This window comes from Pyrus communis, chromosome 3 (genome assembly GCF_963583255.1).
Source record: "Pyrus communis chromosome 3, drPyrComm1.1, whole genome shotgun sequence".
Lineage (NCBI taxonomy): Eukaryota > Viridiplantae > Streptophyta > Magnoliopsida > Rosales > Rosaceae > Pyrus > Pyrus communis.
The window spans coordinates 23,031,937-23,055,003 of NC_084805.1; the positions used below are offsets into that span (position 1 = coordinate 23,031,937).

The window sequence follows — 23,067 nt, forward strand, 5'->3', positions numbered from 1 at the left end:
AAAGTTGCATCATTAACCACTCTGTTTTATTATTTGGCACTAACCTTGCATCATGGAACACAACTAACAATATTTATATTTCTTAGGTAATTTTTCTTTATCGGTTTCGAATTTGCTTAAACATCAAACATACATCCATTTTCGTATAAGAAAAACACATACATCAATCCTTCGTACCAAAAAAATACATACATCAATCGCCAATGACCCAGTTGGATTAGTAGTACAGTCTTCGATATTGTCCGAGGTCATGAGTTTAAATCTCTTGAGCAGTCGGACTGATAAATTAACACATGTATACATACACGACAATCTTTATCATAGTACTAAACCACAAAATTTGAAGGCGACGGCAGCTTGGCATTGCCATCATCTTCTTTCAGGTCATGTTTTTAACATAGTCACAGTAGCAACTTTCTCCACTGTTTTGGCACTTCTTCCATCCTGCGCTTAGCTCTGTATAGCTTACGCAGAAACAGACCTGCAAACAAGTACATCGCAAAGCTCAGATTTTTTTTGACGACGTCCTAAAAAAATATATACAGACCAGAAACAGCGAGTTAGGCACTGCAATGAACAGAAAGTAAAGGGAAAATCCTGATAAGGATGAAAGAAAATATCTACGATTCATTTTTATTGAGTATACGCTTATAGTACAGTACGGAAATAATTTAAACCCCATAAAGAGGTTTACTGAACTTTGTTAAAATGGGTCTGGTGGTAGAACACCTACTGCCGCACTCATGGCTAGTGTTCAACTCTCACGTTCCCATTCTAAATATTTTAAGATAAAAAAGAGGAAAGCGGAACTCTAGTCATGCAATCAAGTGCTTTAGATGGATAAGATGAAGGCAGAAGACATGCTAGCAAATACAATGACAAGAAAGATTCTCTTGTATGTTGGTGAGGAACGTATAACAGGAGCTTATGCAAATTTATGTACGAAACTAGAAATGTGTATATGTATACAACTCTCATACTATGTAGTTTAATCATATGTAAATCTGTATTATACCTGTACGAACAGTTGACTTCCAGCTGACCGACCAACAGAGCTTTCTTCTCCTCCAAGTGACTTCCAGTGCACAAGGCTCCTGCCAATGGGTCCTGGGAGGGCTAGATGTATACATATCCCTATTTCCACGACTGTTATGTCAATTTGAGCACCGCATATCGCCCATCATACTTAAAAAACAAAAGCTGTTCGGTATGCAATTTCAAAAGTTAGATTGGTACACGAATCACAGAAACAAATATGACAGTTAAGTACGAACACTTTACAAATCTTATATGCTGAAGATTAATCATATGCAAAGCTATAGTGTTACCTAGGCATAATTGACTTCCAGGTAACCTACAAACAAAGTTTTCTTCTTGGTTGCTGCAGTTGGGTCTGGGGAGGACTAAATGTATACATATCCCTGTTTCAGTGAGTACCAAGTCATTTTGGGCAAGCCATATCGTCTTTCCAGGACACCACTTCAGCTGCAGAATAACTGCCATCCATCAAAATAGAACAACAAAAAGCTGTGCACTATGCAAATCAATACAATTATACACATTACTTAATAGAAAACTTACCATGCTATGCTGTTAGGACTTCATTGATTCACAGATCATGGGTCTATCCAGGCATTGATAATCAAAGAGAGTTCTTACTTCTGAAACTGCACTTTCGTGGCTTTTAGGATTCCATGTTGTAGAATCGCAAGTATCCGGGCATTTGGCAGCATTCCCTTAGAGGACATCTCATTAGCGAGTGTTACAGCCCTATCCACATCTCCCCTCCTACAACAGCCAGCCAGAAGTGCTGTGTATGTCACTGTATCAGGCTCTAATCCTCTGTTCATCATTTCATCAAAAAGCGCAATAGCATCCTGAAAGTTGTCGGTTTTACATTGCCTGTCTATCAAAACAGTATAACAAATTACATCAGGTCTTATTTCCATTTCCTTCATCTCACTCCAAACAGTACAAGCATCAAAAGTTTCTTCCTTATCTCCACTTGCATCTCGAGAGGAATTAACCCTTCTTACATTTCTTTTGGGAAAACCATCAAGCAAAACTGTGTAAGTGATGATATCAGGTTGAATCCCTCTCTTTTTCATATCATGGAAGAGATCATGGGCTTCTTGCAAACAATCCACCTTGCAGTAGCTATTCATCATCATTGTGTAGGTAATCACATCAGGAGTTAACCCTCTCTCAACCAAAGAATCAAAAACCCAACGGGCCTTTTTCACCTCTCCAGCCTGGCAGAGAGAAGCAATGACTTTGTTGTACATTATTCTTTTAGGATCCACATTTAATGCCAACATTGCCTTAAGCAACAAAATAGCTCTGTCATTATCATTTTCTATACAAAGTTTACTGAATACTTTAAAGCAAATGCCTTGTTTAACTAATGTTCCTTGCTTTGCCAACCTAATAAGAAGTTCATAGGCCTCTTTTGTATGGTTGGCTTCACAGTACCCGCTGACCATGGCAGAATAGGTATCTACATTCTTATATTCCAAACTGTTTAGAAAACCTTCAGCTTCTTTGACTTTTCCTCCGATGCATAAATTTTCAATTATCATGTTGTGTGTAACAGAGTCTGGTTTAAAACCATGTGCCTCCATATAATCCAAAAGGTCAAGCGCCTCGGCTCCCAGGCCATTTCTACAAAACCCAGCAGCAAGTACATTGTAAGTAGTGATGTCTGGCTTCAGACCCTTTTCCTTCATTTCCTTCAACAGACTTACGGCCTCAGCAACATTCCCTTGGAGACAGTAGCCTTTGATTAATGTTGTGTAATGCATAATATCTAAAACCATATGCTTACACTTCATCTCTTCAAGAAATTCTAAGGCTTGGTCCATTTTCCCCAGCTTGCACGAAGCATCCACTGCGATATTGTATGAAACCTCATCAAGATAGATACCTAAGCTCTTATATTCTCTAAACTGATCCACCGCTTCAGAAGGCATGCCCATCTTACACATACACTGAAGAATCAAACTAACAATCACACAATTTGTTTTTACACCCTTTGACTCCATGTCATTATGGAGAGCCAAAGCTTTTAACAACTTGGAACTCTTGCAGTAGCCACAGATCATTGCACTGTAGGTATATGAATCAGGGACCAGCCCTCGCTTTTCCATGTCAAGAAAGACGCTTTCAGCTTCATCAAACTTCATCTCATTGCAGAACCCACGAATGACAGCGTTATAAGCATACACATCGATAAGGACATTTTCCCCATTGCACGATTGGAGCACTTGGTACCCTAAATCCGGCCTGTGATTGGTGCAAAGCCCTTCAATATATGCTGTGTAGGCAAAGGCACTAGGGGTTACCCCAGCTTCCTCCATCTCCTGAAACACTTCCACGGCCTCTTCCAAACTACCTTTCTTGCACAGTCCCTTTATGATAATTGCATAAGTGTAATCATTAGGGTTCAAACCAATCCGCTTCAACTGCTTATATATAGCCACAGCCATATCCACTTTACCGTGCTCAACCAAGCGGTTCATTAGAAAATTGCTAGTAAAGATATGTGGCACAAACCCACGCCTTCTTGTCTGAAATAAAACATCAATAGCCTCATCGAACATGTTCAAACTGACAAAAGACTTGAGCAATGCATCATAAGCTCGGATTGTCGATGGGGAAACCTCAATCCCCTCCGCAATCGCTTCCATCAAATCCGAAAACTCAAATTCAAGGTCTTTAGAGCAATTAATAAGGTCCACAAAGAGAGAATCCAACTTCCTATCCAGACCCCAATAGCACAAAATTCTAATAAGCGCAGAATACGTGTACACATTGTGTCGAAAGCCATCTCCTTTCACCTGGTGAAAGAATGAAATCGCCAAATTGGGTTCGTTTCTTAGACTGTTGAGGTTGTTAACAACCCCAGAGGTATCTAATTCGGAGAAGAAATGGGTTCTATTGGCAGCATTGGTGCCTGCGTTTGTGGTGCAGACACTGACAGAATTATCATCAGACGATTCATCAGAGTGGGAGGAACTGGAGTTCCAGAGGGCAAGTGCTGCCTGGGAAGACGCCCACTTGAAAGCACCAACACCGCCACCGCCGCCATGGACGAAGATCGAACGGCTGCGATTGTTTTGTGTTGGGTGAATGCGTTTTCTGGGAAAACCCAGTCTAATGGACGAAAGCCACATACACATGGAAGACTTTCAGATTCATTGCAGCAACGACGCCTTCATGAATTTCCAATTGCAGAAGAACCAAAAGGGGAAGAGAGAGAGAGAGAGGACTTACTTGGGATTCACCATTGAAGCTTTACTTTCGAAGTTTTGTTTTTGATCATGGATACTGAGTCACCGAATCACCAATAAAAAATGGAGGGTGAGTTACTGACTCGGAGGTTTTGGACGATTTCTTGTGAGCAGAGATAAAAGCTTGTTTTCTGCTCAAACCTAAAACCCTACCAAAGTACCAACTTCAAGTTCCGCTTTCGGTTAACCCCACCCACGTAATCCGGGTCGGTCCAAAGGGCCCGTTAACCTCTTCATGAATCTCAAAGGAACCCCCACCATGCTTTTATAGCAAACGAAGCCACCTAGTCAGCAGCAAAGTTACCTTCCCATGGAACAAACCTGAACTTTTTATTTTTGAATAAACGATATTATCTACACTAATGGAAAGAGGGTGGGCTTAGCCTCACAATGGGCTAGTAATAATATGGTTCGAATTCGCCTTTGATGATAATCGAACCTAAGACCTCTCACTTACAAGTGAAAAAGAATATCACTATACCGTAGTACTAACTGAAGAGAATCGGAACTTAACAATATCAAAATGCATAGCTAAAGAATCAATATCAAACAGCACCCCTTGTAATATTGCATCATTTTCCATTTGTCTATTAATCATATGAATCGACGATTGGGAGTCAGACAACAATTCATATGATATGGTATGGATTTATCATTATTATGGTGTCTCGTGTTAATCGTATAATGTCAAAAAAAAATATATGTGATTTTATGATTAGCACTATTAACGTTTAAAATTGGGAGGTCAACAAAAATCAGTATGGTCAACTTTTGTTGGGCCCGGAATAAATATCTAAGTTATGAACAAAATGTGGCAAGTGGTTCACATCTAAAAATAGGCTACGTTCACTGTTATGTTTTGATATATATTTGGTGTGAATTACAAGAGCATTTAAATAATATAATGTAATTTTTCTCCCATTGACAGGTACTCGACCCTTTTATATAGGCTCTTAGTGAGCTCCACAAGTATTGGGTCCTTAGTTCTATCATGTCCTATCATTTAATAGGCCAAGCATGTAGATACGACCTACATGATATTCCTCATTATCCACACAACACGTGGAGAGGAACTAACGTTTGCTCATAGCTAATTGCATGGTTTTACGGGTTGACATGTACCCACTATTCCAAAAATCCCCACCTAAGTCCTGCCTAGGCGTTAGGTGGCTGACCACCACCTGATGAATCTCTTACCCGATTAATCCCTAAGCGTTTGAAAATTAAGAAATCGCACCTAGACCTGCTTAGGCCCCCGTCTAGACTACCTAGGTGTCCGCCTAGGCTTGCCTAGGTATCCACCTAGGTCGCGACTGTCTAATACTTTATAATCTTTATGTCATTCTATTATGCATTATATATCTCAATGAAATTATGTACTTTTAAGTATAAGTGTCTTACTATACAATATTTTAATGAATTTACTTAAATTCTAGTCCGCCCAAACCCTCGTATGCCGCTTGACTAACACATGGCATCTTATGCTTAGAACTTAGAGATACGTGAGAGGGGGTGAGGTATGAGGTGTTGTCTATGTTCTTTACTACTCGCTTCTTGAGACATAATTTCTCCCTCATCTGATGTGAGTAACGAAACCGCACCCCAACAGGCGAGTAGCAAAGAGCACAAATAAAAAAGAAGCCAGATGTACAAATTGGTTTCCAAAACAATGGCATATTGGAGAAATTGTTAGATAGGGTTGTCCTGTGCTCTTGTCCGAAGCTCACAGTCTGAGACTCTGAGTGTGTTGTCGTACCAGGCAGGCACCGTATCCAAATTTTCTTGTTATTATAAAGAGGTAAGTTCGCAATTACAAAGACATTTTGTATTACTCAATATTCTAACCTAATTATTTTAATAGATAGGGCTATCCCTCACGTAAAGCCATCACATGGTACAATATTGAGAAATGTTGAAAGGATTGTTGGAAATTATATATTATAGTATATAATTTTAATAATTGAATGAAAAATATTGTTAACCAATTTCTTAAAAAGGTTATGTTGTTTAGTTGTATTCCCTTGATAAGTGATGTATACTTATAGATGAAAAGTTACATCTCTTTGATAAGTAGAAATTGGATTCTATATAAACCCATGAAACCATTGGTATTAAATATAGAAAATTAGAGTTAATTTTTACTCTTGAGAAATAGGGTTTCCCCGCTTTGTTTCTCTCATGTTTTGTGAGTCAAATTCCGAGTCGTGTCTTGAGAGTACGGAATATATAAAGTTCGCCAGAGTTCGAAGATTGAAGTGCTTTGACTTCGGATTATAGATTGTTGAATCCTGGGAGATGGACGCCTACCGAACTACAAGCACAAGAGTAGGGACAAAATTCTGTCTTTAGGACATTGCATTTATGCAAGCCTCAATCTCCAAGTTTATCAGTTTTTCTAACTTTCTCTTTAGTTGTTTATATTAATCTCATACACAATTGATATTGTGAATTTCTTTATGATTATTATCATTGGAATTATATTGTTATTTTTCATATTTTTTAATATTGCTCCAACAAGGATTATCATAAAAATGGAATTATCTATGAATTCTCTGTTACCTCATAATTAACATTATAAAATATTATCTCAAAAGCATAAGATGATAGCGATCGGGAAATTTATTTTTAAAAGTGTTTTCTTAACAGTTTTCAACAATATTTATGTAGTTAAATCCACGTCGGTCATTATAGCAGAATAGTACATTGATACGGCCCAACATGAGCGTAATTTGATCATCATGCATGTTTTTCTCATAAGAGACGTATGGGGCTGTAGGCTTACCGGTAGCAAGGCATGCATTGTTGCCACGCAGCCTAACAGGTGTCGCAGAAACAATCAATTCAGGTGTCATCAGCTGAAATTGCTGAATCAGTAAACTCGATCCCCACGACTCTCAGAGCCTATATACACAACACACACACAAACAAAATAACCTCAAATCACCAAAGCCAATTAAGAAGATATATATAAATCAACGGTCGTCATTTCATCGGCAAATTACTTGATCATCGGAGATCATAGTTCATAGGTATGTCAGGAGCACAGGGAGCTCAGCCGCCGGGGTCACAGACGGCGACAACGTACGAGTCGGTTCAAGGAGGGGAGAACAAGAGCAGGACGGAGCTACGATCCCAGCAGGACCAGGGTGGCGTTCAGGTTGACAAGCTCCAAGACAAGGTGGAGGATGCTGCCGGCAAAGGTGGCCCCGTCTTTGGCGCCGGTAAAGACCCGAATAAAAAGGACCTCGGTGTCTCCGGCACTGGCTGATGATTAGCGCTCAGGCTGTGCGTGTGCATGTGTCCCTGCTAAATACTAATAATAGTACGTTTTAATCAGCGTCCGCACACATCACTACATGTATTTGCTTATATATCCAATCTCATGTAAATTTTTTTTCTTAGTTAATTTCTTTGCTTTTTATTTTGTTCGAGCGAACTCCACTCGAAATTAATCTAAAAAATCTACGATAAACTTTCATCAATCTACTTCATTTGCTCATCAATCGATGTGGCTTTTTTACTAAAGCGATACGGTTAGTTTTTTTCACTAAAACGAAACCTTTAGTCAATTAAATAGTTAGTCGTTGCTTTTTTCCTTGCGAGAAAAGAATAAAGAGCTTTACTCTCGTTTACCTTCTCGGTTCACAAAATTGATGTTCTATCAATATGAAAAGTAGTTGAACAATATCTAAGCATTTATAAGGACTTTTTTTTTTTTTTCCTTAACGTGGGACTGCTATTTTCAATATGTTTATTAATGTGTGATAAATTTTTAAATCTAGCATATGGACAATACAAATCAAGTGACGTGAAACATGTGTGTTTATTGGGTTTCACGAATGAGACAATTTACTATGGGATTATGAAAAAGCTGAAGTTTTTCAGTAAAACCAATTATGAATATGGGTAGTAGCAACATTATGTATAAGTATATGTAAGTTCTCTTCTTTCTTCAATATGGGATTGATACTCTAAACTAATTCTAATCACGACGCAATACTAAAGTAGCCGAGAAGATCCGATTTCCAAGATCGGTACTAATATAAATACGCGAGAAGATCCGATTTTTAATGTCGGTATTAATATAAATACGTGATTAGTGGCATTAACGTCGTATACGATTTAAGTTGATGGTAAGATTAAGAGCATCTCCAGTGAATGCATTTTGGCTCACCTCTAAAGTAGGTGATGCTTACTCGTTACTTCTTCATTAGTTAATGTTAAATTAGTTTAGTTTAATTGATCTAAGTCACGAATCTTAAAATTTTAAATAATCTGACGAGAATCGGATTGAGCAAAAGTATATTCCCATCTTTAATAGCGCCCTATACAAAGGTCGTTAATTTCTTGCTAAATTTGAATAGCTTAGCTACGTATTTATTTGTCCTATAGGATTTGTGAACTCACTTATCAAATTTGGGACCTTCATTTCAGTTTCCAAACCTATGGACTTTCCAGTCCACCCAACAAACATTATAATTGTATAAAATGTAATAACTTTCAAATTTTTAAACGACCACGACAATAAAATTGATCTAAAGATCCACACATGTATAATTAGTTGGAAAGTCATTTATATTCCCCCAATTAGAAAGAAAAATAGGTAAGTGATTAAACTTTTATAAAGAAAATATTCTTACTCCTAAATTGACGGATGCACGTTGGGATTAAATAAAGTTAAGAGAGTTTTAACGAAATACTCTCGGTACTGTTCATTTATAACGAAAAATCACATTTTCACATTTTCCTGGTACTATTCACTACACCTTTATTATCATTTTTTTTTTAAATTAAAGTTTTTTTTAGACTTTTCTTTTTTTTTTTAAAATTTAATAAGGTCAAAAATAAGTTTTAGGACTGCTAACGACTTGTAATTATTATTATTATTATTTATTTATTTATAAAAGATAACGATAATAAGTTAAATTAAAAAAACAGATGGATAAATATCGAATCCACTGCTACAAGATGCATGTGTATCATTACTTTCCTGGTCGCTAGCAAATTAGCAGTCACTTCACCTAACCTATAGTCTATAGTCCGTCCAAAAATCCAAAACAGTCCAAAACTCCAAAAGGGACGGCGCCCATTAAAACGACAACGGTGGTCCTGAATAATTTCACAGTTTCTACTTTCTAGGGCACCAGGGCCAATCCGCAATTAATACTATCTACACCTCTCGATCAAATGTCCAGCCATCTCTACGGCTTCGGCGCTGCTGCTCAATCAGCCACTTCTGCCGCCACCGCCGCCGCCCTCTCCTCCGTCTACTCCTCCCGCGCCCTAACCGACTCCTACCTATCCGACCCCGCCCTCCGTTACTATTCCGGGTCCGACCCTTTCGCCGACCACCACACCCGAGCTACCTCCATGTATCTTCCGCCGCATTTGATTCCCCATTCAGCATGGCCAGCTCCCGATGTGGAGCCCGGCGTCCCCGGCGTCAAACGCCCCTCCGAAGGTTTGTTCTTTTCGCTCCTCTGCTATCTATCACTCTACTTCAACTTTCTGTTTGGTTACTGGGAAAGTTGCTTGGGGACTGGACTACAATCATTTTTTCACATTTTGTCCTTCTGGGAGTGGTTGTTTTTGTTTGTTGTACAAAAAAGTGGGGATCTTGAATTTTATTTATGTTAAAAGTACATTACTTGAGTTGTTAAACTAGGATTAGGGAATGAAATTCGAATTAGTACACATTTGCTGGTACCTTCTAATCATTGCAACATAGAGTTCAAAAAGTGGGAGTGCCTTTAATGCCTAAGCTTAAATTTTCTGTTGTTTCTAACATAATCTTGTATGCGTATACGTTTCTTGAAGTGTGTCGAATATGCTTTTCGAATTCGTTAGTAATGTTTGAAACTGTTTAGTGTTTCAAGCTTACTCGTATCAAGTCGTTTCACCCCAGATTTCGCCTTAAAGAAGGAAAAATGGAACTGTTTTAGTAAAGGCATGCCTGATTATTATAGGGTTAGTGTGGGTGTAGTTAAAATTTACAATTGATTACTGTAGGGTTCATCTGGGTATTGTATTTTTATATGTCTAAGTAAGTACTTAATGTCCGGTAGTTTAGAGATTTTATATTGGCAATTAGGCCTTCTATATGCAATTACAGAAGCATAAGAATATATATATAAGTGTTTAATATGTGTACTTTCATACTCAAAATTACTTTTAAAGCGATACTTATAATGTTACCTATATGTTTCCTCTGGTTTTCTTGTATATACGTGTCTACTACTATAGCACTCTACCATCAGAGTTATATGGGTGCCTATAATACGATTGGGCAAGAAGCTTGGTATGCTGCGTTAGCCAAGCGCCCTAGATACGAGGGTGCAAGCACTTTGCCTATATATCCACAGAGGCCAGGAGAGAAGGATTGTGCCCATTATATGCTCACAAGAACCTGTAAATTTGGAGAGAGCTGCAAATTTGACCATCCTATTTGGGTTCCTGAGGGTGGAATCCCAGATTGGAAAGAGGTGACTGTTTATTGTTATATTACATGCCTATAGTGGTATTTTGTCATACTATACATACAAAATTAGTATTTAGTATTATAACTTCTTAAATTTTATATCTAAAATAAATTTCTTTAGTTTGAGCTAATTAATCGTATCTTAAAACTATTTGTTATTACTGCGTTGTATGGTTGTTCTTTGAATGTACGAATACATACTAATGAATAATGATGAGATTTATTTGCTTATGTCTATACTTTCTTATACATTATAGAGCTCTATAGTCTGCATCAGAGTACAACTTTTTATTTTGAAAGTTTACTGTTGTATCTATCTATTCTATAGTTTGTCTACCTGCTAAATCTTCTGTACAAAATTCAGCCAGCGAGGCTGAATTGGTACTTAAGTCATTAGTTAGGAAATCTATTGTTTCTCACTTTCTCTTTCTTTAATCTACTACACCTATTGGACTTTACAGAATTTTTGGTTTTCAAAAAAATATTATGATTTCTTCATAATTTGTTATCATTTCATTGACCCCAGTTAGTTGTATGTTGACATCTGATTAAATAGTCATGTAGTGAACTGCTGATTAGAAAGAGGGTATTAGGGTACATTGTGTTGGCTAATCCCGTCCCACTACACCTTGTCTATCATGTTTTTCATTGTGAACATTATACCATCTTGAAGCTATGTTGAACATATTTGGTTTGATTTCGTATATTGTGAAGGAAGATTTGTCAGCTAAACTCTTACACTTAGAAAAGGTAATACCCGATGCAATAATGTTTTTAAGCCGAATTTTGGTAGAATGATTTGATTAATGTTTGCTGAATCTCTGCTCGGTAAAGTGTCCTAGGTCTCGAATTTGAAGAATTTGGTAGAATGTAGTAGGGTAGTTTTACCCTTGGAAAATAAAATATAGCTATGGTTAGTTTTGAGCTTTTGACTTGGTTGTTGGGTGTTTTCACTTTGAAACCGTAAGTTATATTTTTCCATAGTCTGAGAGGTTTTTGCAAGTGTTATTGATTATTCAACGAGTTTCTTCAATGCCTTAGCACATGCATTTTTTCAAAACTCATTGTGTTACTGAGTTTTGAGAATCCTTTTGTGTGGGCAGGACAGTGTTCAAAACTCTAGAACACTGTCCTGCACCAAAAACTGAATTTTGGTTCTTTGGGGAGATTTTGCTCCTATGTTGAAGTTGTTGTGGACATGATTTGAAGATAAAGTTCCAAGTGATTGGGTTGTTTGTAGGAATTGACAAGTTGAGGAGAGTACTTGTACCTTCATATGTTTGAAAGACAAATTGGTTATTGGTGATTGTGAAGGCTGTGGGAATGCATTAAGAATTGCTTGGAGGCTGTGTTGGCAGGTTGCTAAAATTTATTGGAGATGGTGACGTAACGTTCGTGGAGTCAAGTTAGAAACTTTGACATCTTTGTAGACACATACTTTACTTTGCTTAGAATCATGTAAAAGGGGCTTTCATCTGATAAACCATTTGCCAGATGACGTGCGAATTTAGACGAATATATTAATTAAATGTATGATTTGTGTTATTCTAAGATTTCATGACTAGATGGACCTAATTTTAAGGCTTACACCTATATTATTGCCTTAAATTTTATGTACATAGGGATACAATCTCATGATTACCTACTTGCTTAATATCATGAGTTTTCTGCATGAAATATATTAAATAGAGGAAGTGTTTGCTCTTTTCTGCCTCCTATATTATCTTCATTAGGAATCTATTGAATATAGAAACTGAAGCTGTTGATCAAAGATTGCAGCTGTTAATTTTGTTCACGGGCTATTTTCTATTTGCCTATCAATTGCTATACAAATAAAATTAATCTCTGGTTTATTTAGGTTCCACTTGTTGCTCCAACTGAAGTCCTTCCTGAGAGAACAGGAGCACCAGATTGTCCTGTAAGTAGAAGTTCTATTCTTTCTTCTTTTTGCAGAAATAATGCATTTAAGCACTTGAACTGTTCATTGATTCTTTTCCATTTATATGTTGCAGTACTTTATAAAGACTCAAAGATGCAAATTTGGTATGAGGTGCAAGTTTAATCATCCGAAGGATAAAGTGATTGCTTCTGTAAGTGCAGATGATATATATATTATCCAAGACTTGACTGTAATCTGGACTTATTCTCTCATGCTTAACTCTGGTTTCAGGATGCTTCAGAAAATGCTGATGTTTTTACCTTACCTGAGAGGCCATCTGAACCCCCATGCGCAGTAAGATATATTTCCATTACTCCTGTGGTGTTCATTATCTATCTGTTTATAATGTTGATTTGTTTACATTCCATTCTATATTTTTTAAACAGTTCTACTTGAAAACTGGGCAATGTAAATTTGGTGTGACCTGCAAATTTCATCACCCGAAAGATATCCAAATACCATCAGCTAACCAAGAGAACAAAGCTGGAGAAACCGATACGGCTATCAAGACAGAGGGAACTGGATTTTCTGTTAAGGCTCCTATTTCATTTACCCCTGCATTATTATATAACACCAAGGAGCTTCCTGTAAGACCGGTAATGTACCTTTGATAATAAATGGAGGGATGAAGTACTGCATGATCCTTTTATTACCCCTTCTTCATTAACTGCAGATCTTGTTCATTCTTTCTTGTTTTGATTTACAGCTTTATAATTTTGTGAATTTCTTTTGATTGTGCATCTCTTGCTTCTAACAGGGTGAACCTGATTGTCCATTCTACCTGAAAACTGGAAGGTGAGCATATTTCTAAGTTTTGTTGATAAGTAATATACTCTGATTAAATTGAAAGGTGACTGAGAATTCTTAAATGGATTTGTTTTCTGAATCAGTTGCAAGTATGGGGCAACTTGCCGCTACAATCATCCTGATAGATATGGTATATTTAAGATTCTGATGTTCAAGATTCCTGGGTTCAGTTTTGCATGTCATAGTTTCAATTGTTTATCAAATACGGTGGGGCATCAGAATTTCATTGCTTAAAAGTTTTTGTACAGCAATCAATCCGCCAATTGCTGCAATCAGCCATCCAATTGTAGCCACTCAGGCCGCAGGTCTGAACATAGGAGTCATTGATCCGGCTGCCTCCATTTATCAAACTTTGGCTCAGCCAACGGTACATATACCAATCATATTGTATCTTTTATCTTACTGCTTTTTGTTTACCCCATGAAGAAAAAGAAGAAAAGATAGCACATGGCTACATACTGGGAGGGCCATGGCACGTTGTTGTAAAACTTCCATCTTCGTATTTGTTTGCTTAAAGGTTTACTCATGTTACTTAATTTTTTGTTTTAGGTGGGAGTCGGCCCAACTGTGTATCCTCAACGCTTTGGACAGATTGAATGTGATGTAAGCATTCTTCTTCACCCTCTAGTTAAATGAATTTTATTTTAATGCACGTGGTTGTAAAACTTCGTCTTGAACTATTTGTTTGTTTTTATTATATGCAGATTTGTCTAACTCTGCCAGTACAGATTTGTCCATAAATGATTCTCATTTTTCTGAAACTTTGGAACCCTAATGATGACTTCTCACGTTTGTTGATTTTTTCATGCTGCAGTACTATATGAAGACAGGGGAATGTAAGTTTGGTGAACTATGCAAATTTCATCACCCAATTGATAGGTCAGTAGTGGCGCTGTCGACACCGAAGGCAGTGCCAGTTCAAGAAGCAAACGTTAAGCTAACTCTTGCTGGACTACCTCGGAGAGAGGTATGATCCTTCTCTTTAGAACAGTTGTTGCGATTGTACCAAGTCTTTTTTTAGTAGAGGGTCCAGGACGGTATTAGTATTTTCCAAAAAGCTTGAGAACTCTTCTCCAGCAACTTTGTAACTTTTCTCAAACGGCTTGATATTTCTATTTCTGTGCATTAGTAGGCGTGTTGGCATGCTTGGCCCCCAATTGTTGGACCAAATCTCACCTGCCTTCTTTGTTTGCATAACATACCTCAAACATTGTGAAAGGTCTTTAATAACAGAGAACCATGTGGCTGTAGACACTCTTAACGTTGGCTTTGGGCTCTTGACAGTTCCTTGATTGATGAGTGAACTAGAAAAACTAGCATAATGCTGTATTTTTTGTGCTGGGTTGTTCTGGACTTCTTTCCTTTCCACAATTATGTTTTAGTTCATGTACTGGGGCCAAGGTCCTAAAAGCTTTTTCATAGGGGGAAAAGGATCTCCCCGTTTGTACTTGAATTGGAGAAATGTCGATAGTAGAAGATACAACTACCCTTTTGTTCATTCAGACGTGATCCTGATGCATTTCATATATTTTGATTATTTTCCTTTGAAAATTTTAGTCTATCGAGGTGTTACGTATTGTCTGAAATCTTGGTATGTAAGATTTCTAATAAGGGCAGAACCTTTCTACAGGGTGTTGCTATCTGTGTGTATTACCTGAAAACTGGCACGTGCAAGTATGGTGCATCCTGCAAATTCGATCACCCACCCCCTGGTGAGGTTATGGGCATGGGCGCAACACAAGGAACGTCTGGAGGGGAAGCAAAAGCAGGTGAGTTCCCACAGGAACAGCAGTGAGGTCCCTAGCATGAAGAAGGTATTCATTGATCTCTGTTGCCATGCTCTGTTTCGAACTATGCTTTTCGAGCCATTGATGACACTGTACTTGTATGAATCGTTCAATCGACTATTCTTTGTGTTCCGTTTCTGTGGTGTGGTGCAAGTGTTTTCGGTCCATTGTATCGTAAGTAGTCTCTGCAAAACACTTTGTAGAGTTTATATATGATCAGATTCTATACAAAACTTTCCACTTTGTGTAGCTTATAAACTATTCAAACATGAAATACGAGCCGTTTGCCTCTAGTTTGTGCAGCAGTTCGAGCTCTTATAGCTCTTCCAGTCAGGCACGCTGTACACTCTGCAAAAGTTAAGTGACTTCCGTGCATCCCGTTTCTTCATTTTTGGCATTTGAATCGAGTAAGTGTGCGGAAATCATTTTTCCTAACAAAATGATTTTCGATAGAGGCTTGCACCCAAGAATCAATGCGCGTAAACAACTCTGTGATTAAGGTATTTATTTTGCAAGCGATAACAACTCTATATGAAAGGAGACTACGAAGGAGGAAAGATTTGAACTTTAAACGCTGAAACCTCCGATGTTACTTGTCATGATCCATGGTTTTAGGGTGAAAAACACAAATGACACTACCGTTCTTACGTTAAATCGGATAATGAGTTAGCGAAGAAATTGTAGTAACACGAATTTTTGAGCTCACCAGTAACGCAATTATCGGTCAATGAATGAAATATTTTTCCGATGCTTGCAAAACTCTCCTCGTTGTCCCCAGAAGACTGAACCTTTCGTTTTCGAATCCATTTTTCGTGACTGCCTGGTACCTGCCCTCCTACGATCAAGTTTGGCTTCATCGTCAAAGTGATCCGTGAATAATCAGTTGCTCTGATGAGAACTCTTGGCCATGTACCTTTCCATCTGTGACATTTTCATTTGAACTCGTCCAATACGTGGAGGAGGGAAGGTGAAAGTTCAAGACTTTGTAGGCTAATCTATACAACAGAGAAAAATGGCACATCTTATGAAAGCACGACTCTCTGTATTTTAGTTCTGTCAACCGTAAGTTTGGTACATTTGGTGCGAGGGCTACCTAAATCGTGAGTTAATTTTGTTCACTTTACATTGTATTATTGCCTAAGATGTTGTAATAATAGTAATTACATGTAAATTTATTTTATATAATCCTCCAATCTACCTAAGTTTCTCTCGTGTATTAGCAAATCCATCCCTTTCTTAATTTTCAAACGCTTAAGAGATTAATTATGATTGGTAGAATTTTTAGAACAGTGATTGGCATTCAATAATAGTTTTAATATTCTCATGCTGACAAAAGCTGGTTTAGTTGATGATAGAAGGGATCCAATGCGATTAGATTCCACACTTACCCCAAGTGGTGGAACGTAGAGTCTCTTGGGACAACTGGCCCAATCCGATTAGAATAAGCAACTAAGTTCAATATGTTTTTGTTGGAAAACATAAAAGAAAGTATTTTAGAGATTTGATGTAATTAGAGATTCTATTCGATTTGATTTAGTTCAGGTTTTCTTGTCTTGTGGACAAAGGTTTGATTACAATCAAAATTTTTTTTAAAATCAGTCAACTTTTTTAGTATTACTTTGTCTCTTTAAGAAATAGTCAACTTTTATTAAGAAACAATCAAATTTTATAAAGAAACCGTTAAGTTTTATTAATAAATTTTTAAGAAACAATTTGTAATGAAGAGGAGAGAAAAAAAAAAATGACGTGAGAGAGTAAAAAATAGCCCACATGTTTAAAAAAACAGAAGAAAAGAAAAGAGAAAAAGGATCACGCATGACAACAAACCCGTATTGGTTATCGCATGCGTCAGGTACTAATTGGAAGACTGAAGGAAGTCTTTGTTTTTAATAGAAAAACTGAAAGTCTTTGCGAAATTATATTTTAATCTTCAAATAAGATGAAATTTAGAAAAATTTCTTATAAAAGATTAAAATTTGATTTTAGTTTATAGACTCTATTTAATGCCAGCATATCAAATGTCTTTCTTTTTTATTTATAATTTTATGGTGTTCATAAATTAAATTTCATGAAAATATTATAAATTTTAATTCTCATTATGATAAGTATCTTATATAAGAAAATATTTTCGTAATGATTATTCGGTACACATGTTTTTACATATTTTCTTATGTGCCACTAATTCATTACAATATATTTATGTATGAATATTTCGGTACACTAGGTTAGTATAATATCTTTAGGTATAGACATTTTGGTACACTAGTTTATTATAATATATTTAGGTACCGACATTTCGGTATCCTAATTTAATATTATATATTTAGGCATGGAGTTTTTCGGTACACTTATTTTTTTGCATATTTTCTTATGTCCCACTAATGTGACATCTCACATCGCACAGGAGAGTGGATCTTGTAAGTCTTATATGTATATTCCTATCTCTACCTAGCACGAGACCTTTTGGGAACTCGATGGCTTCGGGTTTCGTAGGAACTCCTAAGTTAAGCGAGCTCGGGCGAGAGCATTCCCAGGATGGGTGACCTACTAGAAAGTTCTCGTGTGAGTTCCCAGAAACAAAACTGTGAGGGCGTGGTAGGGGCCCAAAGCGGACAATATCGTTCTACGGTGGAGTCAAGCCCGATTTGGTATCAGAGCCAATCCCTGGCTGGATGTGTGCTGACGAGGACGTCGAGCCCCTAAGGGGGGGGTGGATTGTGACATCCCACATTGCCCAGGGGAGTGAATCATGTAAGCCTTATATGTATATTCCCATCTCTATCTAGCACGATGCCTTTTGGGAACTCACTAGCTTTAGGTTCCGTAGGAACTCTGAAGTTAAGCGAGTTCGGGCGAGAGCATTCCCAGGATGGGTAACCCACTGGGAACTTCTCGTGTGAGTTCTCAGAAACAAAACCGTGAGGGAGTGGTAGAGGCCCGAAGCGGACAATATCGTGCTACGGTTGAGTTGAGCCCGAGATGTGGTGGGGGCCCAAGCCGGGATGTGACAACTAATTCACTACAATATATTTAGGTACGAACATTTCAGTACACTAATTTAGTAAAATATATTATGATATGGACGTTTAGGTAAACTAATTAGAGGAAGTAAAATAAATATAATGAATTAAAATGTGTATAATAATAAATAATTTTAATTTTAATGTAACAATATTAAATAAGATATCTATTAGATATTAAAACAAAAATATAATATAAATTTGAATTAAGTACACATTAAAGGACTAAAATCAATATCCAATCTAATACCATGTTTTTATTAAATTTTAATCTTCTTCAAGGATTAAAGTTCAAAAACCCCAAAAAATTAAAATAAAATAAATAAAAATCATACACGCAGCTTGATGTCTGCATCATAAACTCAAAGTCTTCGTCTTAATAGACAGAGGTCACCATCCTTGCAAAGTCACACATGCCAATCAAATTGCATTGGCCCTTAACGTACGTTCCGTTTTTCCTTTTCCACAAAGTCATGGTCAAGTGACGGTGATGCTTATAACTCAATTTATTATTATTAGATGAGTTTGAATTTTAAAATCTGTGGTGTATAGATACAATCTCAAAATTTAATTAAACTCAACTCACATTGATGAATAAAATGGTGAACATTATCACAATTTGAAAATGGTAAACAAATATGCACTCCCATAAAAATAGGACTTAATATATACATATTAAAAACAAAGACAAAGTGATGCAAAATCTCGCAACGACTAATACTATTCCAAGTCATGCATGAAACATACGCATTTGTTCCTTCATGCCACTTGGTTATAAGTAAACATCATGCAAAGGTTGTATTACTAATTAGTATTATTCAGCTTGACTTGGACTTTCACGAATAGACTTATAATTTCTGGTATCTAATAAATACCAAATTGAAATTATTCATCGATCTACAAATGTTCTCATGGAGGTACACATTTTTATGCCACAATACCAATATAGAGGCTAAAAGATACTACGATATTAAATCCATATGTGGTCGAGATATTTATGAATTTAACCATTAAAATGCATAAACTCAATTATACATCCAGGTTAGATCATTTTCCGAAATTTTGGTCCACAATAAAAACTGCTTACCTTGAGTTATACCTATAAAACGTGCAGAGGTGATTTACATTTTAGCCATAGTCAATGTATTGTGATTTTTGTCCTCGACTTTTGTGTCTAATAAAAATCCATGGTTGAAAATATTCAATTTTTTTTTAACAAACAATATTATTTACACAAGGGAAGAGGGTGGGTTTAGCCTCACAATGGGCTAACAATAATGTGGTTCAAATTTGCCTTTGGCGGAATCTAACCTAAAACCTCTGACCTACAAGTGAAGAGGAATACTACTAGACTGTACCAAAAATTCTCATGGACGCAAACATTTTTCTACCACATATAGGAATATAGAGGCTATAAGATGCTAAAATCTGTGTTGAGCCATTTACAAATTTAGTTATTAAAATGGAATTGATCTTACTTGGATGCATAATAGTTGTAGGCTCACACCACATCAAAATTCAATGATCTGAACCGTCTATTTTTCAAGTTGCACCTCATTGATCATCTTTGAAAAATATTAGCCAAATCTAAAATATTTGAGATATTTAATTGAGTTCAAAGAAATTAACGAACACTTTATTCTATAAAGAGATAATAAATTCTATCATGATAATTAAATAGACAAATGTTTCCAGATTGAATTGAATTTTTGCAAAGATAATCTATGAATCGAGACTTACAAAATAACAGTTCAGATCATTCAAGTTCGACATGGAGTGAGCCTTACAACTAGCCCCCATTTTTATCCAAAAATGAAGAACCCTTTTAATAAAGGGTATATAAATATAAATATATATATATATATATATATATATATATATATGTGTGTGTGTGTGTGTGTGTGTGTGTGTGTGTGTGTGTGTGTAGAAGTGCGTAGGTACATAAATCTAGCTCTCTAGACCAGTACATCAACATGCAAAGAAGTTGTTATCCATACATGAACAATGATAAGCTACAGGTGCAAAAATGCAAGTATACAGATATGAAAACCTTACTACATAATCATGATCACAAACATATTCATGAATATGTACGTACACATGCAATAAAAGCTTTTCTTTTATGTACACATACGACTCCAACTAAAAATTAGAAATTCAAATTAAAACTAGGTTTGAAATCAGTAATGAACAAAATTAGGCTCGAAATTAGCTAATTTGGGTAATATATGAAAAATTGTAAGTTGCATATAAAGTCAAAGGACAAAATTCAATATTTAATCTCATACTACCGTAATGCAATTGACCATAACGTTGGAAATTTGGACTTTGAGGACAAGAGTGTCACCGTGAAGAGAGTGGACGTCCTCTAAATACTGGTGCGAGAGGATTAAGACATTGGAGTCAATTAGGAGTGGTTTGTTAATAGTCGACACCAATTGGGGCTTCTTGCACGCCGCCTTTCTTTCTTTGCGAGTTCCCGAAGTACTCCTGTTATCCATAATAGCAACTCCAGCGTATCAAAGGTCTTCTAGGGTAACTTTCTATTCAATCCCCTCCAGTGAATAGTAACTACCTTTAATGAACAGTAATTACCTTTTGTATCTCCACCCCTAACTGAATAGTTATGGCAATAATCAATAAATATTAGTATTTTTTATTTTATAAAATAATACAAAATAATTTTATTTGTAATTTCGGATAAGATTTTTAATCGTTCTCGTTGCACCACGTGTCATTATCCGAAAAGATAATTTTTGGTGATAAATTTTGATAAAAGGGTATGAATAAGACTCCACATTTCTAGCAACTGCATCTCATTATTATCCGTAATCAGATCATGAGTAACTTCAACCCAGTTAGAACACAACGTAACATCTTCAATAAGCGTCCAATTCATACCTGCATCATTAGTCATTTTGTTGGAAACTAATTGGATTGAAACTTTGAGAGAAAGATTGGAATGTGGTTGAAAGTATTTGAGAAAAAATGAAATTGTGGTGTAAGGTAGAAGATAATGTGAAGGTATTTATAGAAAAGTAAAATGAATTTTTTTTAAATTTTTAAATTTTTCTTTTTGGATTTTTTTATTAATTTTTAACATTTTTATTAACTTAATTAATTTCTACTGTTGGATTAAAAAAAATTCGAAATCCAACCCTCCAGATTGTGCCACGTGGCACAACAGTAACATATATGATATTTTTTTTTATTTTTTAAAGGCAAATAACGTGGACTGTTGATCTCAAATCCAACGGCTGATATTGTGGAAGGTTTGAAATTTTTTTTTTACCGTTGGAAATCTAACGGTCTAGAAAAAGTATTCTTTGAAATCTAACGGATGAAAACATGCCACATGGCCTACCAGCGGTAACATTTCAAACCTCTGGACTGTGGGCCCTATTAACTGAAAAATTATTGATGACGCGCCCCCACACGCATGTGTGCGACACGTGTGTGACGCAAATTTTTTTTTATAACATGCTTGACGTCAGCCATGCATCATTTGGCCTCAGGCTCTCGGGCCACTGATTCGAGCCGGGCCTCTTACTCGGGCCCCCCCTTAGCCCAATCGCCTTTATGGGCTGGAGCAAGGAGCTGGGGCTATTGGGTAGGAAATGCAGCCAGTCCATCGGGCTGGAGCTCTCGGTGGAGTTGCTCTAAATACAGTTGACACTGAGTGCAGGACTTTTGGCTAGGTCAACCTAGCTTTTCAAGGATTCTTCACCTCTCTTGGGCTTCTTTCGTGAAGCCTTAAAAGTGCAGCGTTGGCATTTCGCTCGTAAGTTCAGATCAACGATTCTTGTTGGGGTCTGAACATGTGTTGCCTTCACTGTAAACTCTACAAAACTAGAGAAGACTTCCTCCAGTTCACGCATCTTTTGAGGTCGGTGAATCTCACAAGCTCTTTGTTTCGTGAGTTTCTTCAGAGCTTGTCGATGGTCGAATAAATATGTAGCATACTCTCAAATTCTATCTATGAGTGAAGCATCTTTGTTGACAGAAGCTTCTTAGTTGCGCTACTTAATTTGGCAAGAATTGCCTGACCTTGCACCCAAGTGGTCTAACGTCATACGCCGTCAGCCACATACAAAACCCAAACACTACAGCTTCTTCTTTCTTAAGCTTGTCTGTGCAACCCAGCATATCAATGGAGCTAAACTACAACTACCTAAAACCCAAAATCCACCATTTACCCACTTATTCTCTCAACGTCGCAGTACATATTACCATATTTGCAAGCCCAAAATTACGTCCTGGGCAATGCTTCTAACTCCACCGGAACAAACTCGAGTTATGAATTGCATATATGTGATTACTTCAATCACAAGGATAATAATTAGCTATAGTTAAAGGGCTAAATTGTAAGTGAATTGGGGACTGAATTGTAATGATTTGGGATCTTTGGGTTCAATTGTAATAGGCCAAGTGTTGTAGGGAATTATTTCAATAAGTTTGTTGAAGTTGTACAGCTGGCAATCACACACTGGATTGCTAGCTAATGGTATATCTCTCTCTCCACACTCATTATAATGGTTAGATTTGAACTAATAGAAAGAATATTCCAATTCCAACTTTTCTCCCCCATTGGATTGCCGCCATAGCTGCTCAATTTAGGTCGATTTCCAACTAAAGATTATGATTCTAACATTGGGATCACCCGTCCGATTCTAGTTTTCCATGCGGTGTATGCCCCATCCCAAACCAAACACTTGTCACATCACCATGGATGCTCGAGTTTTTGCTC

General features: G+C 36.8%; 3 protein-coding genes across 4 annotated transcripts; 2 read left to right on the plus strand and 1 right to left on the minus strand.

Annotated features, from left to right (window-relative positions):
* Positions 1-13: 13 nt before the first annotated feature.
* On the minus strand, positions 14-4,408 carry LOC137729539 (pentatricopeptide repeat-containing protein At2g26790, mitochondrial-like). Of its 2 annotated transcripts, none has more exons than XM_068468516.1 (4): positions 1,582-4,408; positions 1,329-1,485; positions 1,016-1,185; positions 14-464 (listed from the first exon to the last, which is right to left on the minus strand). In XM_068468516.1, exon 1 carries the CDS (start codon positions 4,176-4,178, stop codon positions 1,656-1,658), a length of 2,523 nt encoding a protein of 840 aa, XP_068324617.1. In that variant the 5' UTR covers positions 4,179-4,408; the 3' UTR covers positions 14-464; positions 1,016-1,185; positions 1,329-1,485; positions 1,582-1,655. The 2 variants fall into 2 exon arrangements, with proteins under 2 accessions (XP_068324617.1, XP_068324616.1); XM_068468515.1 differs by having other exon boundaries at positions 14-481.
* Positions 4,409-7,219: 2,811 nt separating this feature from the next.
* On the plus strand, positions 7,220-7,821 carry LOC137727243 (uncharacterized). The gene has a single exon (XM_068466100.1). The coding sequence runs from the start codon at positions 7,321-7,323 to the stop codon at positions 7,555-7,557; it is 237 nt and encodes a 78-aa protein (XP_068322201.1). The 5' UTR covers positions 7,220-7,320; the 3' UTR covers positions 7,558-7,821.
* Positions 7,822-9,356: 1,535 nt separating this feature from the next.
* Positions 9,357-15,591, plus strand: LOC137729226 (zinc finger CCCH domain-containing protein 37). Its single transcript, XM_068468088.1, has 12 exons — positions 9,357-9,750; positions 10,533-10,771; positions 12,626-12,685; positions 12,780-12,857; positions 12,938-13,000; positions 13,093-13,302; positions 13,464-13,501; positions 13,597-13,643; positions 13,762-13,880; positions 14,063-14,116; positions 14,328-14,480; positions 15,144-15,591. The coding sequence occupies exons 1-12, from the start codon at positions 9,477-9,479 to the stop codon at positions 15,306-15,308; spliced, it is 1,500 nt and encodes a 499-aa protein (XP_068324189.1). The 5' UTR covers positions 9,357-9,476; the 3' UTR covers positions 15,309-15,591.
* Positions 15,592-23,067: the final 7,476 nt, after the last annotated feature.